The following is a 16,342-nucleotide window of genomic DNA, read 5'->3' on the forward strand; positions in this document are numbered from 1 at the left end:
CTCAGGGTGGCCTCGAGCTCATGGTGATCCTCCTACCTCTGCCTCTCAAGTGCTGGGATTAAAGGTATGTGCCACCATGCCCTGCTCTGTTTTTTTAAGTTGGAGTTTATCACATTTATTAAAGACAATCATTCATTGTTAATAAATAAACAAAAAAAACCTGCCCCAATATACACAAAAATTTCCTGATCATAGGAACTTAAAACCACTACTCTGCCCCCTCATGTCCACAATATATTTCTAGATTGTTTTGATCTTGACCTGTTTTGAACTTGAACACTTCAGATCCTGGACAAAGTAGTAAAATCTTCGTAAGCCTCCTGGATCCTTGGACTGATTAACATCAATAAGGGAGCCAGTTTTTGTTGTTGTGAGAGAAACGTGTTCGGCTTCCATGACGATTTCAAGCTCCTGCCGGTCTACTCGGTCTGGAGGAGGCAACAAAGCATCATCTTCCTTGGTAACTTCACTGCCGTCAATTATTCTCGTTAGTTCTTCCATCACACTTTTATGTAGGTAAGCCTCTTTTCCGATCATGGCTTTTTGTTTTGTTTTGTTTTTTGAGGTAGGCTCTCACTCTGGTCCAGGCTGACCTGGAATTAACTATGTAGTCTCAGGGTGGTCTCGAATTCACAGCGATCCCCCATCTCTGCTTCCCAAGTGCTGGGATTAAAGGCGTGAGCCACCACGCCCGGCTTCATGACATCATTTTTGTAATTGCTGTTTTTGGCATATCTCAATTTCCCATCAGACTCCAGGAACTCTTGGCCCAATTTGCCTTTGTGACCCATGTAGTAATACAGATAAGTCTTTCTCCATGGCTCGTCAAATACCAGTCAATGCCTCCCAACAGGCCATACCTGCTCTAGTTTTTTTGAAGCAGTAAGAACTCTGGTGCAGGCTGGCCTCGATGATCCTCCTACCTTAGCCTCCAAAGTGCTGGAATAGATGGGCATGGTGGTGCACGCCTTTAATCCCAGCACTAGGGAGGCAGACTATGAGGATCGCCATGAGTTCAAGGCCACCCTGAGACTACGTAGTGAATTCCAGGTCAGCCTGCCCTGCGCTAGAGTGAGACCCTACCTCAACCCCCCCACCAAAAAAAAAAAATCAAGTGCTGGAATTATAGGCATGTGCCATCACACCTGGTCTACTTAAGATTAATAAATGAACATATGCAGAATTTTTTGTTTTCTCCCCTTACCTCCAAAGGCGGTCTGTACATACATTCCACTTGGGAAATTGCTGATCTGGTTACTGGGAGATGTTCCAGAAAGGTAGATTTTGGTTACGTATCCCAAACCATGTTCAAGAAACAGCTTTCAAAAGCAGCCAAATTTTCCCTAAACGGTGAAGGCAGCGAGCAGAATTTAGATGACCCCAGAGACACAGCAGCAGGGCTAACTGGTTTGTTTCAACTACTTCCAAGATCTTCCCTTTTCTTTCTCTCAGTGTGTGTGTGTGTGTGTGTGTGTGTGTGTGTAAGTCTGATGGCAATCTCGAGTATTGGTCCTCCACTTCCACCTTGTTGAGACAATTTCCTATTGGTTACCGCTGAGCACACCAGGCCAGTGCTGAGCACACCAGGCCAGCGGGACCGTGAGTTTGCCATGATTCTCAGGTCTCCTCTTCCTGACTTGCTGTCAGAATGCTGGGATCACATACACATGGCAACACTATTGCATCTGGCTTTCTGTGGGCTCTGGAGATGTGAATCCAGGTTGTTCTGCTTGAGCAGCGAGCACTTTTACCCACTGAGGCATCTCCAAAGACTAGAGATGGCAGGTGACTCATTTGTTTCTACTTATGTTTTATTTATTTATTTGCATGGAAGGAGGGAGGGGGAGAGAGAGAGAGAGAGCGAGCACGCACAAAGGCACACCAGGCCTCCTGTCACTGCACATGAATTCCAGATTCACGTGCCACTTTGTGCATCTGGCTTTACGTGGGTACTAGGGAAATCAAACCCGAGCTGGCAAGCTTTGCAAGCAAGTACTTTAACTGCTGAGCCATCTCTCTAGGCAAATTGTTTCTACTTCTAAGAAGTAACAGGAAGTTAGATTAATAGTCAAAAGACTGACCACTTCATCTTCCTGCCTGTATAAAACATGAGGCCAGAAATTCATTGCAGCTAAGACTCTAATATTCTGAAGTTCTAGGACCCTGTAATTCCAGACTAGCCTCGAACTCCTCCCTCTGCCTCCCAAGTGCTGAGATTAAAGATGTGTGCCATCATGCCTGGCTAGAAAGAGTTTTTTCCTTTAAGTTTTATTTGAAATAGTTGAGCTTAAGTACCTTTTGGTGTACACTGCAGTGATAGAAGGTTTTAATTTTATTTTATTTATTTTTTTTTTAAATTTATTTATTTGAGAGTGACAGACACAGAGAGAAAGACAGATAGAGGGAGAGAGAGAGAATGAGCGCGCCAGGGCTTCCAGCCTCTGCAAACGAACTCCAGACGCGTGCGCCCCCTTGTGCATCTGGCTAACGTGGGACCTGGGGAACCGAGCCGCGAACCGGGGTCCTTAGGCTTCACAGGCAAGCGCTTAACCGCTAAGCCATCTCTCCAGCCCGGTTTTAATTTTATTAATGACATGTATTTTGTGGCTACTATATAAATTTTATGACTCTGGATTTACTAGATTAATTCTTCAAAATATTTCTCTATCCAATTTTTAGAGAATTTACTTAGGATTTTTGCATTAAAATCCATAAATATGCTTCACCTAAATTCTGTTACATCATTGTGCTTTTTATTTTTTGAAGTAAAGATCACATTTTCTTTCTTTTTGGGGGGTGGATTTTCTCACTCTAGCTCAGGTTGACTTGGAATTCAGTGTGTAGTCTCAAGGTGGCCTCAAACTCACAACAATCCTCCTACCTCTGCCTCTCGAGTGCTGGGATTAAAGGTGTGTACCACCATGCCTAGCTTTTAAAAAATCACATTTTCTTTAGCAAATGGATTAGTGTGTTAATTATTTTTGAAATTTTAGCAGTATATATGGAGAGGACTTGTTCTTTGACAGTTTGGAAACACACAGGTGCACTATCACAAGCAAATGCCCCCTTAAAAAAAAAAGTCTCTTGGGCTGGAGAGATGGCTTAGTGGTTAAGCACTTGCCTGTGAAGCCTAAGGACCCCCATTTGAGGCTCAATTCCTCAGGACCCACATAAGCCAGATGCACAAGATGACGCATGTACCTAGAAGTTTTTTTGCAGTGGCTGGAGGCCCTGGTGTGGCCATTCTCTCTCTCTCTCTCTCTCTCTCTCTCTCTCTCTCTGTCTCTTTCTCTCTATCACTCTCAAATCATAAATAAAAATAGACAAAAAATTTTAAAAAAATATCATGCAACTCAAGCTGGCTTCAACTCACTGTGTAGCAGAGGATGACCTTGAACTCCCCAATACTAGGATTACAGTTAGGAACCACTAAACCCAGTTTATGTAGTGCTGAGGATTGAACCCAGGGTTTCACGCATGCTAGGTGAGCACTCTACCAATTAGCCACAACCCTAACCCTTGCAAATACCATTTACAAATTTGCAAATTGGTTATTCTTAACATTTTATTATTTCTCATAACCAATCGGAATTTATCTTTTAAATATCAGTTTTGCAATGTCATATCCTTACAAGAAACCATACTTTTTTTTGTTTGTTTTTGTTTTTGGAGGTAGAGTCTCACTCTAGCTCAGGATGACCTGGAATTCACTATGTAGTCTTAGGGTGGCTCCAAACTCAGGGCAACCCACCTCTCTCTGCCTCCTTTGTGCTGGGATTAAAGGCATGCACCAACACGCTTGGCATGACATTTTACATTAGTCAAATTTTTGGCATCAAGCTGAAAGATAACTCTTTTCCTTTTATATAACTCATATTTAATACATCTATTATTTTGTACATTTTTATGAGAGTTAGAGAGCTATGAGAAACCAAGAGAGAGAGAGAATTAGTGCGCCAGGGCCATCAGCCACTATAATCAAACTCCAGACATGAGCGCTACCTTGTACAAATGGGCAACCTTGCGTGCTTGCCTAACCTTGTGCATCTGGCTTATGTGGGATCTGGAGAGTCCAACATGGGTCCTTAGGTTTTGCAGTCAAGCACCTTAACTGCTAAGCCATTTCTCCAGCCCTGTTTTACACTTTTATGGTTGAGCTGACAATACTTCATCTATTTAATCTGTAACAACTAATTAATGATTTTATATACTAATTTTGGTCATTTGTGCTCATTTTTTACTTTTTTAAATTTCTTCCCAAATTTTAACTATATGCTCCTTTAAATATTATTTCCATTCTCATCCCTAACTTTTTTTTTTTTTTTTTTGCATAGTGGTCTCACTCTTGCCTAGGCTTCCTCCCGAGTAGCTGGGATTGCAGTTGTGTGCTACCATATCCAGCCTTACTACAAAAGTTGTAATTTTTTTAAGATTTATTTTTTATTATTCTTTTCTTTTGGTTTTTCGAGGTAGAGTCTCACTGTAGCCCAGGCTGACCTGGAATTCACTATGGAGTCTCAGGGTGGCCTCGAACTCATGGCAGTCCTCCTACCTCTGCCTCCCAAGTGCTGGGATTACTTCCTTTCTGATATCATATGATGCTATTTTTATGAGCTTTTTGTCAACTAGCAAATGAATTAGTAAATGAAGAACTATCCTAGAATAGAACAGAGTCCCATTTTTTAAACTTAAATTCAGGGTTGACCATAGATAATTATGATTTTAAAGGAACATAGTTCTCAGTGGTTAGAACACTTGTCTAATATAAGCCAAGGCCCTGGGTTTGATCCCTAGCATCACAAGATATTAAAAAAAAAAAAAGTAAGGAAAGGAAAGAAAAAAAGGAAGGACAGAAAGATAGACCTTGTCTGATAACAGTAATGTTACTTAACAAGATGGATCCAATGGACATAGGTAAATGACTATAAGCATTAAGGTTTTCATTGAGGCACAACCCTATCCCACAATCTTTTACAGCAATTCAACTTCCTTTACATTTAACAATAACATCATGTAAGTGAATTTGCTGATAATTAAGCAAGTTACAAAACGAACCAAGGTCTCTTAATCAAGAGTCCCAACAAGAACGGAGCCTGAGGAATGCAGGTCAAGGCAAGAAGCTGCAGCTGGCAGCTTTCACTGAAGAATTTGCTACAGCATAGAAACAACAGATATGACCCAGCATCATTTTGTGACCATTAAATGAAATTACTCCCAGAATGACTGACCACAAGAAGAAAATATCCTTTAAAAGTACTAATCAGCCAGGTGTGGTGGTGCAAGCCTTTAATCTAATACCAGCACTCGGGAGACAGAGATAGGAGGATCACTGTGAGTTCGAGGCCACCCTGAGAATACAGAGTGAGTTTTATGTCAGCCCGGGCTAGAGTGAGACCCTACCTCAAAAAGCCACAAAAAGTACTAATCAGCCAGGTGTTGCACTTGAGAGGCAGAGATATGAGGATCACCATGAGTTTGAGGCCACCCTGAGACTAAATGAATTCCTGGTCAGCCTAGAGTGAAACCCTACCTGGAAAAACAAAACAAACAAGAACAGAAAAAAGTGCTAGGCATGGTGGCGCACACCTTTAGTCCCAGCACTCAGGATGCAGAGGTAGGAGGATGGCTAGGAGTTACAAGGCCACCCTGAGACTACAATAGTGAATTCCAGGTCAGCCTAGGATACAGCAGAACCCTACCTTGAAAAAAAAACAATGGCGCAAGCATCTCGTTTCATTTGTAGATGGCAAGAGGCCCTGCGGTACACACCACACACACATAGGGGTGCATGTGTGCAAATATTCATTATTTTCATGGGTTCACAAAACAAGCTCCTTCCCTTCTTCCTTTTTTTTTTTTGGTTTACCAAGGTAGGGTCTCTACCCAGGCTGTCCTGGAATTCACTAATTCACTATGGAGTCTCAGGGTGACCTCGAACTCACAGTGATCCTCCTACCTCTGCCTCCTGAGTGCTGGGATTAGAGGCATGCGCCACCACGCCTGGATTTTTTTTTTAATTGATTAATTTATTTATTTGGTTCCTTGTTCCTTTTTTATGAGATGGGCTGTGTTGTCCTGGCTGATCTCAAACTCCTGGACTCAAATGACGTTCTAGCCTCATCTTCCCAAATGCATGTCATTACAGGCACATACCACCATTCCCAGCTTGAAGTTCTGTTTTGGGGAGGGGAAAGGTTGATTGGTTGTTGTTTTGAAGTTTTGTTAGGAAATGGGGAGGTTAGTTATTTGTTGTTTTGAAATTCTATTTCTGAATGTAAAATATTACTCAGTGACTAGGGTCATGGTGTATACCCATAATCCCAGTACTCAGAAAGCTAAGGCAGAGCCAGGCATGGTGTGCACGCCTTTAATCCCAGCACTTGGAAGGCAGAGGTAGGAGGACTGCTGTGAGTTTGAGACCACCCTGAGACTGCATAGTGAATTCCAGGTCAGCCTGAACTAAAGTGAAACCCTACCTTGAAAAAAAAAAAGCAGCAGCAGCTAAAGCAGCTGAGTTCAAGACCAGCCCAAGCTACATAAGCAGACACTGCTTTAAAAAAAAAAAAAAAAAAAAAGACTCACTGTATCAGTTATCTTCTCATTGCTGGGACAAAATACCTGACAAAATGAGCTTAAGGGAGGTTTTGGTTTTGGCTAACAGTTTTGAGGGGAAGCCCATCATGCCAAGGGAAGCATGGCAGGAGAAGGAAGCTGGAGGCACATCATCACATCAGCAGGGAGAGCGGTGCTCTAACACCTTCAGGTCCACCTCAGTGACACACTTCCTCCAGCAAGGTTCTGCCTCCCAAAAGTTCCACAACCTTCCCAACCAGTGCTACCAACTGGGGATTAAATATTCAAACATGATATGGGAACATTTTATAATCTGAACCACCATACTCAGTGTTTGCTTAAGGATATTAGACAATATGGCTTTTAACATATTAAAACTCTCTGTGAAAAGCTAAAACATCTAACAATTTTGTTTTCATTTTTGCAGTGCCTGAGATCAAACTCATTAATTTTGATTAACATGAAATTACACAGAACTTAAAGTATAAAAAGAGCATGGGTTAGTCCAATTTAGAAGTGATTCTAAGATTCAGCCATATAGTTTCTTTTCATAAGTCTTTTCTAATTTAATTTTTGGATATAAAAATGTAAACTTAAACCCACAATGTAACAGTTGTGTAAGGCATTTCACCCTCAACATCAGGAAAAAAAAAGTGCTATTGTTTCAGGACTGGCGCTCTGCAAGGGATGAGGCTCCACAATGGTGCAGGAGACTCAGGCTCGTGACCCCCCAATTTTGGGTCCTTGTCCAAGTTATCAGAGAACTGAAAATACAAACACAGAGAAGGGTAAGTTATGACAATTTATTAGGGATAGGATGAAAACAGGAGAAGAAAAAGCAGAAAAGAGGAATTCCTACTCCTTCCCAGCAATGCTGGGAGGGTAGAGGAAAAGACCAGGGAAGAATTTCTCTCCCATGGGGAACAGAAGTCTCTCCAGGAATGAAGGGACTGTGAAAGGGTCCTTCACAAGTGGCTCAGGCCCATGTATATGAATCAGTCATCTGACCAGAATGAGCCTCACTATCAGGTTCAGGTATGTAAGAAGGATCGGGATTGGCTGATGGGCACACAGACCAAGCCTGTAGGTGCAAAGCTGGGAAAAGAAGTTGTTGTTGTCGCTGAGGAAGAGTTAGGAGGTGGCTCTGCTTAACTTCATCTTGGGTGAGACTGGATCAGACTCAAGTTCAAGTTCCACAGGCAGAGCGGCGTCTAGGCTTCTTTGGGCCAGTCCCTCGCTGACTATCTAGAGAAAGCTGTCTTGCTCCTAATCTGAGTCACTATTCCTCTCTTGTATAGCCATTCTAGTTCAATAAATGATTCAGCTGGTCCTGTAGATCAGATGACTGTTCAACACTAGAAATCAAAATAGAGAAAGGAATGAGCTGAATCAATGAGCTACAAAGACATACTTTAACACATAAAATAATACTGTTACAGCAAAATCACTTGTGCCCCAGAAGTATTTAAACTGTGACTCCAGCATGCTGACACAGACCTGCTGGTTCCAACGACTCAGGAGGCCGAGGCAGGAGGATCACTCCTCGAGAGCTTAAAGCCACAATGAGCAACAGCGTAACCATGTCTTAAAGGAGAAATAAAAACGTTTAAACTATGAAGACAAATGCGCATGTGGCATATTCCTGTAATTCCAGCACTCAGGAGGTGGAGCCAGAAGAATCATGAGCTTGATGCCCGTCTGGGCTCTATAGGAAGACCCTGTCGCAAAACAAAACATTACAAAAAAAAAAAAAAAAAAAACCCTCTAACAGAGGTCTGCAAAGCCAACTAGTAATGTAAATAATGGAGCAAAGAAAAAACTGTAATTCAATTAAGAAAACAAGTATCTAATGACTTTAGCACTTCTACTATTTAATGACTATCACCACCTTAGGCTTGGCCTCTGTACCCTGTTAGTTTTTAGAAGCCCTTCACTGGCAGTGAACTCAGTTACTACATGCCTTTGAAATGCACTTTGTTCTTCCCCAGAGCATGGTAATTAAAAGCACATATCAACCACAGCAGTACAATTCTTCCCAAGCCTGCTTCAGTTGGTTCCCCAACACCTGGAGGTACTTACTTCTTCTGAATGGCTTCTTGCCTAAATAAGAAAGAGGCAAATAAACGTAAGACCCAGTGCATTAGTAGAAGTTATTTACAAACATACATACAGGTAGAACAAATGTCTGTCTTATGACAGAGACTGTATTTTCTGTCAATCCTATTAGAAAACTGTGTTGTTAAGCAGGGACTCTCAACTGAGTGAAGAGCTGCTAAAAAGACAAACTATAACCAGGTGTGGTGGTGTACACCTTTAATCCTAGCACTCAAGAGACAGAGGTAGAAGATGGCTGTGAGTTCAAGGCCAGCCTGGTACTACAGAATGAGTTTCATTTCAGCCTGGGCTAGAATGAGACTCTACCTCAAAATAAATAAATAAATAAATAAATAAATAAAATAAAATAAAAGAAAAGAAAAGAACTAAATTTTTTTAAAAAAGAGAAAGACTATAAACCACAGAGGTAATAACATGCCTCTAGAATGAGATAGGTCAACAAACTACATGTCTAACCTAATTTTAGTCTCAATACATGGAGTCAGATAATCACATATAATATGGACATATTCAAAATCAAACAGATTCAACATTAGCTATCAAGACTTGACTTCCCAGCCATATATAAACATTACATCAACTACCTACAATATTAACAGGGCAAGGCAGATCATTCAGTAGGCAAAGCATTTGCTATGCAAGCACTGGGACCTGAGTTCAGTCCCCAGCACCCACGTGCAAAGCCAGGCATGGCTGTGCGTGCCTGTAACCCTGGCGCTGAGGGAGACTGGAGACTGGAGGACTGCTGTGGCTCCCTGGTCGGCCAGTTTAGTTTTTTTGTTTTTAATATTTTTTTGTTCATTTTTTAATTTATTTATCTGAGAGTGACAGACACAGGGAGAAAGACAGATAGAGGGAGAGAGAGAGGATGGGCGCGCCAGGGCTTCCAGCCTCTGCAAACAAACTCCAGACGCGTGCGCCCCCTTGTGCATCTGGCTAATGTGGGACCTGGGGAACCGAGCCTCGAACCGGGGTCCTTAGGCTTCACAGGCAAGCGCTTAACCACTAAGCCATCTCTCCAGCCCGCAGTTTAGTTTTTATTTATTTATTTGCAAGTGGGGGAGAGAGAAGATGGGCATGCCAGGGCATCTTGCCACTGCAAACAAGCTCCAGATACATGTGCTGCTTTGAGCACCTGACTTTTTACATGGGAACTGAGGAATCAAACCTGGGCCCACAGACTTTATAAGCAAGTGCCTTTAACCAATGAGCCATCTTCCTGTCCCTGTTCACCCGATTTAGCTGAAAAATAGGGAGCTCCAGGTTCAGTAAGAGACTCAGTCTCACGGAAATAGGGCAAAGAAAGATAGAGGACATCTATTTCCTCTTCTTCCACACAAGTGTGCACAAGTGTGGGGCACGCTCATCTGCATAAAAACAGTGTACCCATTACATGCATGCACACTGCTGAGAAGGGCATACTCACTGGTACTGAAGATGCGTGGTTATTATTGCCATTTTCCTTAAACTCTGCAAAGAGAGAGAGAGAGAGAAACAGAACAGCCTGTTTCCCTGTAGCCAAACTATTTATGTAAACCCATAACCCATAATTATGTAAACCAAGAAATTGTTTCTTGGTGCTTGTTCTGCAAGCCTGCCAACCAGAGTTCAGATATCCAGCACAGTCATCAAGCCAGACACAAGACACATGCATCTTTAATCCCAACATGCCTGCCACAGTGAGAGGTGGAGTCAGGAGAATCCCAAAGCAGAGGCCTTCCTAATAGCAAATAAGAGAGATCCTGTCTCAAACAAGGTGGAAGGACAGGCCCAACACCCCAGAGTTGTCCTCTACCTCCATACGTGTGCCATAGCATGTGCATGCTCATACACATACACATCATGCACACACATATGTATACATACAGAAACACATAACTTTTTTTTTCATTCTAGCCCAGGCTGACCTGGAATTCACTATGCAGTCTCAGGGTGGCCTGGAACTTACGGCAATCTTCCTACCTCTGCCTCCCAAGTGTTGGGATAAAAAGCACATGCCAGGGCTGGAGAGATGGCTTAGCGGTTAAGCGCTTGCCTGTGAAGCCTAAGGACCCCGGTTCGAGGCTCAGTTCCCCAGGTCCCACGTTAGCCAGATGCACAAGGGGGCGCACGCGTCTGGAGTTCGTTTGCAGAGGCTGGAAGCCCTGGCGCGCCCATTCTCTCTCTCTCTCCCTCTATCTGTCTTTCTCTCTGTCTGTCACTCTCAAATAAATAAATAAACAAAAATTAAAATAAAAAAAAAGCACATGCCAACATACCCGCAAAACACATAACTTTTTTTAAAGATTTTATTTTCATTAACTTATTTATTAGAGAGAGAGAGAGAATGGGCATTCCAGGGCCTCTAGCCACTGCACACAAACTCCAAACTCCAGATGCATGCATCACCTTGTGCATCTGGCTTACGTGGGACCTGGGTCCTTAGGCTTCACAGGCAAGTGCCATAACCGCTAAGCCATCTCTCCAGCCCCCAACCACATAATTTTTAAGAAAAAAAAAAAAAACTGCTGCTTACATCTTCTGAGTGCAAGATGGCATCTTCCTGTAGTACCATGTTTCGAGCTGCTTGACCAAGAAGCTGGAAGACAAAAATAAAATGGTAATAATCAATATTCCCACACTTAAGTCTTGTCTGATGATGCTGCAAACGAATTCCAGACGCATGTACCACTTTGTGCATCTGGCTTTACTTTACATGGGTCCCAGGGAATAGAACCCTGGGCCCTTGGGCTATGCGAGTAAGCACCTTTAATTGCTGAGCCATCTCTACAGCCCTGCAACTTCTTTGTTTTTTGTTTTGTTTTGTTTTGTTTTTTGTGTTTTGGTTTTTTGAGGTAGGGTCTCACTCTGACTCAGGCTGACCTGGAATTCACTCTGTAGTCTCAGGGTGGCCTCCTCAAACTCACAGTGATCCTCCTACCTCCACCTCCCAAGTGCTGGGATTAAAGGTGTGCGCCACCACACCTGGCTTGCAACTTCCTTAACTATGTCACAGCTGGTCATTTCTTTCATTTCTGAAGCTTTTCATTTCTGTCTTTGCAGCTTGCCTGGCTTTGCCAATGGCACAACCCTGATAACCATATGACACAACTAGCCATTATTTTTTGTCTTATTTAAAAAAAAAAAAAAAAAAAAAAGCTGGGCATGGTGGTGCACACCTCTGATCCCAGCACTTGGGAGGTGGAGGTAGGAGGATCACCATGAGTTCAAGGCCAGCCCAAGACTACATAGTGAACTCCAGGTCAGCTTGGGCTAGGATGAAACCTACCTTGAAAAACAAAACAAAATAAAACAAAAAACGTCCAGGGATGGGGAGATGGCTTAGCAGTTAAGGCATTTGCCTGCAAAGCCTAAGGATCTATGTTCAATTCCCCAATACCCACATAAGCCAGATGCACAAGATGCCCATTCTCTCCCCCCCCCCCTCTCTCTCTCTCTCTCTCTCTCTCTCTCCATATATATCTGTTTCTTTCTTTCTCTCTCACTCTCTCTAATAAATAAAATATATATTTTTTTAATTTAAAATTATTTATTTATTTATTTGAGAGCAACAGACACAGAGAGAAAGACAGATAGAGGGAGAGAGAGAGAATGGGCGCGCCAGGGCTTCCAGCCTCTGCAAACGAACTCCAGACGCGTGCGCCCCCTTGTGCATCTGGCTAACGTGGGACCTGGGGAACCGAGCCTCGATCCGGGGTCCTTAGGCTTCACAGGCAAGCGCTTAACCGCTAAGCCATCTCTCCAGCCCAATATTTTATTTTAAAAAAAAAGCAAAATAAAAAATAAAAAAACAGTCAGGTGTGGTGGCGCACATCTTTTATCCCAGCACTCGGGAGGCTGAGGTAGGAGGGCTGCTGTGAGTTCAAGGCTAGCCTGAGACTACATAGTGAGTTTTAGGTCGGCCTACCTCAAGCCCCCATCAAGAAAAATAAGCACACAAACTACATAATAAGCAGCAATGTCCAGCACATAATCAACTTTCAGGAACTGTAAATTCATTAGAATGTTCAATATACACTGATGACCAATACATTATGAAGACCATCCTTTTTCAAATTAATTTATTTTTTATTAACAACTGCCATGATTGTAAACAATATCCTATGGTAATGCCCTCCCCCCCGCCACTTGAAGACCATCTTTTTTACCACTGCTTCCCTAAAAGAGGCTCAAGATAGTATATACCAACTCTATACATGTATTCTACTTGTTTATCTGGGGGAAAATAACTATGTGTGCACATTTGTATGATGTTTGTGACTTGCATATACAAATGTTTCCTCCAAAAGAAAGAAATCTAAAAGCAATGAAAGGGAGAAGCAAATAAATTTGACTACCAGCAAAACTGACATGGGGACTCTGCAACCACGACAAAAACTCAAAAAGTGAAACGCATACCCAGCACTAGCGAGGCAGAGGTAAGAGGACTGCTGTGAGTTCAAGGCCATCCTGAGAATACATAGCAAATTGCAGGTCAGCCTGGCTAAAGTGAGATCCTACCTCAAAAAAAAAAACCAGTGAAAACACGCAATGAGACATAATTTTGATTGTTTGGAAAAAGCAACATAGCAATTGTTCAAAGAGATAAACTTGCCTCTGACACAGAATTCTAAAAAGAATGTATTATATGTAACCCCACACACAAAGCATATTTGGGGTCTCCAAGTCAGTGACTTCAACAATTACGTTAATATATAGTAAGGGCAAGCATCTTGTATAGTTGGTTTCTTGTTTATTACTATTATTGTTTTTATATTTTTCAAGGTAGGTCTCACTCTAACCCAGGATGGCTTGGAACTCACGGTGATCCTCCCACCTCAGCCTCCTGAGTGCTAGGATTATAGGTATGCATCACTACATAAGGCTTAGTTAGGTTTTTTCTTTGTTTGCCATATGCAAATTTTTGTAAGTACTGTCAGTCAAAACTAATTACACAGCAATTAAAAACAATTCTGTGGCCAGGTGTGGTGTCTCAAGCCTTTAATCCCAGCACTCGGGAGGCAGAGGTAGGTGGATCACCGTGAGTTCCAGGCCACCCTGAGACGACATAGTGAGTTCCAGGTCAGCCTGGGCTAGAGTGAGACCCTACCTCAAAAAACAAACAAAAAAAAATTTCTGTGAAGAAAGTCTAATGGGCTATAAACCCACATAATAAGTAAGCTGCTAATAACATTTGTATACAAATCCAAAGATTTGAGGACATTTTATGCTATCACTGCAATGACATGAAATAATGAATTAATATGAAATACTCAATGAAATATTATGAAAAATAAATAAGTAAAAATGAAGAGAGTTGGTGTTTTTTTTTGTCCAAGGTAGGGTTTCACTCTAGCCCAGGCCGACCTGGAATTCACTATGTAGTCTCAGGCTGGCGTCGAATTCTCGATGATCCTCCTACCTACCACCACGCCCGGCAAGATTTGCTACTTTTATAAAAACTAAATTGAGCTGGGTGTGGTGGCACACACCTTTAATCCCAGCATTGGGAGGCAGAGATAGGAGGATCATCAAGAGTTTGACGCCACCCTGAGACTACACAGTGAATTCCATGTCAGCCTGGGCTAGCGTGAAACCCTACATCGATAAAACAAAAATAAATTTAAAAAAAAAGTTGAGCTGGGCATGGTGGTGCACACCTTGAATCCCAGCACTTGGAAGACAGAGACAGGAGGATCACCATGAGTTCGAGGCTACCCTGAGACTACATAGTGCATTCCATGTCAGTCTGGGTCTCTAGAGTGAGACCCTACCTTGAAAAACCAAACAAACAAAAAATCCTCCATTTTAGAGCCACCTGTAATGGCTCATGGCTATAATCCCATCACTCAGGAGGCTGAGGTGGCAGATCACTGCAAGCTCAGCCTGGGCTACAGGGTGAATAGGTCAGCTTGGGCAACTGAAGCCCGGCTTCAACAACAAAAACAAAAACCCTTCCATTTTAAATAAAGCAAAACTGAAAATCTTAGCTATGTTATATGTATGGCTGGTTTTCTAACAAAATTGTGGGCACATTATTATTATTATTATTATTATTATTATTATTAAGACAGTTCCCTTCTATGGCCCAAGCCAGCCAAGATTTAGCAATCCTAGTACCTTAGCCTCCCAGATGCTGGGATTACAGGCCTGCCCCTGATGCACAGCCGTATGTTTAATTTCTTTTGAGTAAATTTGACTGTAATGGTTAGGTCATTGGACCCATTTTATTTGTCCATTCACCTGTCCATGAGCATCTGGGTTGTTACTAGTTTTTCATTAAAAAAAAAAAAAGTACTATGAACATGACCATGTCTTTGCGTGAACACATGTTTTCATTTCTCTAACAGGAGGGTCTGTTTGGGGGACAGGCAGAGTGTACATAAAAGAAAGCGTTCTCGTGAGAAAAACGATCAAATCATTCCATTCACGAAGGTTGAGAGCAAATCAAGCAGAACGTCTGAAAGACACTGCTCGTCACTGGAGAAAAACCATAGAAAAATAGGTACTGGTTATAAGCACCCGCTCAGAGGCCAACCGCGGCTCTCTCCCATCACCACGCCCTCCGCGGAAACGCTCCCCGGAGCCAGAGACTCCACACCCAGAATGCAACGCGCAGCAGCGCTCCGCCATCAGCCTACACTCCCCAGGATGCACCGCGACGCCCGCCCGGCGGTCAGCCCCCGCAGCGCTGGGCCCGGGGATTCAGTCCAATGCTAGCTCACCTCGGAGCTTCGGGAGCCCTTCAGCACCTGCTTGGTCAGCGCGATCACGTCAGTACCACAGGTGTTCACCTTCTCCGTGAGAAGCCCCTTCACTGACTGACCAAATCGTGCTTGCGAATCCGGAGTACCGGTCGCCATCGCCTTAACTAGAGAATGCCTCCGTCGGAGGACGGCGAGTCGCTGAGGCCAAAAGAGAAGCAAAGCGGAAGAAAAAAAAAAAGAAAAGAAGAAGGTGGGGGGGAACCTTTCTGACCGTGGGAAAATGAAGGAGCGCATGCGCCTAGTGAAGGTTGCTAGCTGTTTAACTCAGTTGACAATGTGGAAGAAAAATTAAGGCCAAGACAAATAACTATGGAAGGAATAGAACGTTAACTTTGGTAAATCTATAGTTTAGAATCAGAAGGGTTGTATTGCAATCCTAATTCTACCGTTTAAGCAGTTAGGTGGCTATAAATTGCTCAACTGCCATTTTACACTCCTCATCTGTAAAACAGAAATAATGTAGCTCACCCCACAACCACATAAACCGCGCCTGATGGAACATGCATGTAATCCCATCATCTGGGAGGCAGAAGCACAAGGATGGGGAATTTAAGGTCACTCCGTGGCTACAAAGTGAGTTTGAGGTCAGCCTAGAATACAGGAGATCCCAGCCTCAAAGAGAAAAAAAAAAAATTAGATGATAGATAGATAGATTGATTCAAGCCATAAGTGGTGGTGCACACCCTCAGCCCCAGCACTTGGGAGGCAAAGGTAAGAAGGATTGCCATGAGTTCGAGGCCACCCTGAGACTACATGGTGAATTCCAGGTCAGCCTGAGCTAGAGTGAAATCCTACCTTGGAAAGACAACAACAAATCTTTGCACATACAGTTCCATTTTAACAGACATTTTACATACAATGAAAAAAAAAGCATTCAAATGCCTAATAAATGTGAAAAATGCTCAATG

The 16,342-nt window shown here is 42.7% G+C and overlaps 2 protein-coding genes across 3 annotated transcripts; both read right to left on the bottom strand.

The window, feature by feature from the left end:
* Positions 1 to 240: 240 nt before the first annotated feature.
* On the bottom strand, positions 241 to 1,612 carry LOC123459827 (protein mago nashi homolog). The gene is made up of 3 exons (XM_045146640.1): positions 1,553 to 1,612; positions 692 to 809; positions 241 to 539 (listed from the first exon to the last, which is right to left on the bottom strand). The coding sequence occupies exons 1-3, from the start codon at positions 1,610 to 1,612 to the stop codon at positions 241 to 243; spliced, it is 477 nt and encodes a 158-aa protein (XP_045002575.1).
* A 5,750-nt stretch (positions 1,613 to 7,362) lies between these two features.
* Borcs7 (BLOC-1 related complex subunit 7) lies at positions 7,363 to 15,569 on the bottom strand. Of its 2 annotated transcripts, XM_045135303.1 has the most exons (5): positions 15,393 to 15,569; positions 11,204 to 11,266; positions 10,115 to 10,158; positions 8,653 to 8,673; positions 7,363 to 7,928 (listed from the first exon to the last, which is right to left on the bottom strand). In XM_045135303.1, exons 1-5 carry the CDS (start codon positions 15,528 to 15,530, stop codon positions 7,877 to 7,879), a joined length of 318 nt encoding a protein of 105 aa, XP_044991238.1. In that variant the 5' UTR covers positions 15,531 to 15,569; the 3' UTR covers positions 7,363 to 7,876. The 2 variants fall into 2 exon arrangements, with proteins under 2 accessions (XP_044991238.1, XP_004659299.1); XM_004659242.2 differs by lacking the exon at positions 11,204 to 11,266.
* Positions 15,570 to 16,342: the final 773 nt, after the last annotated feature.

This window comes from Jaculus jaculus, chromosome 1, assembly GCF_020740685.1.
Source record: "Jaculus jaculus isolate mJacJac1 chromosome 1, mJacJac1.mat.Y.cur, whole genome shotgun sequence".
Lineage (NCBI taxonomy): Eukaryota > Metazoa > Chordata > Mammalia > Rodentia > Dipodidae > Jaculus > Jaculus jaculus.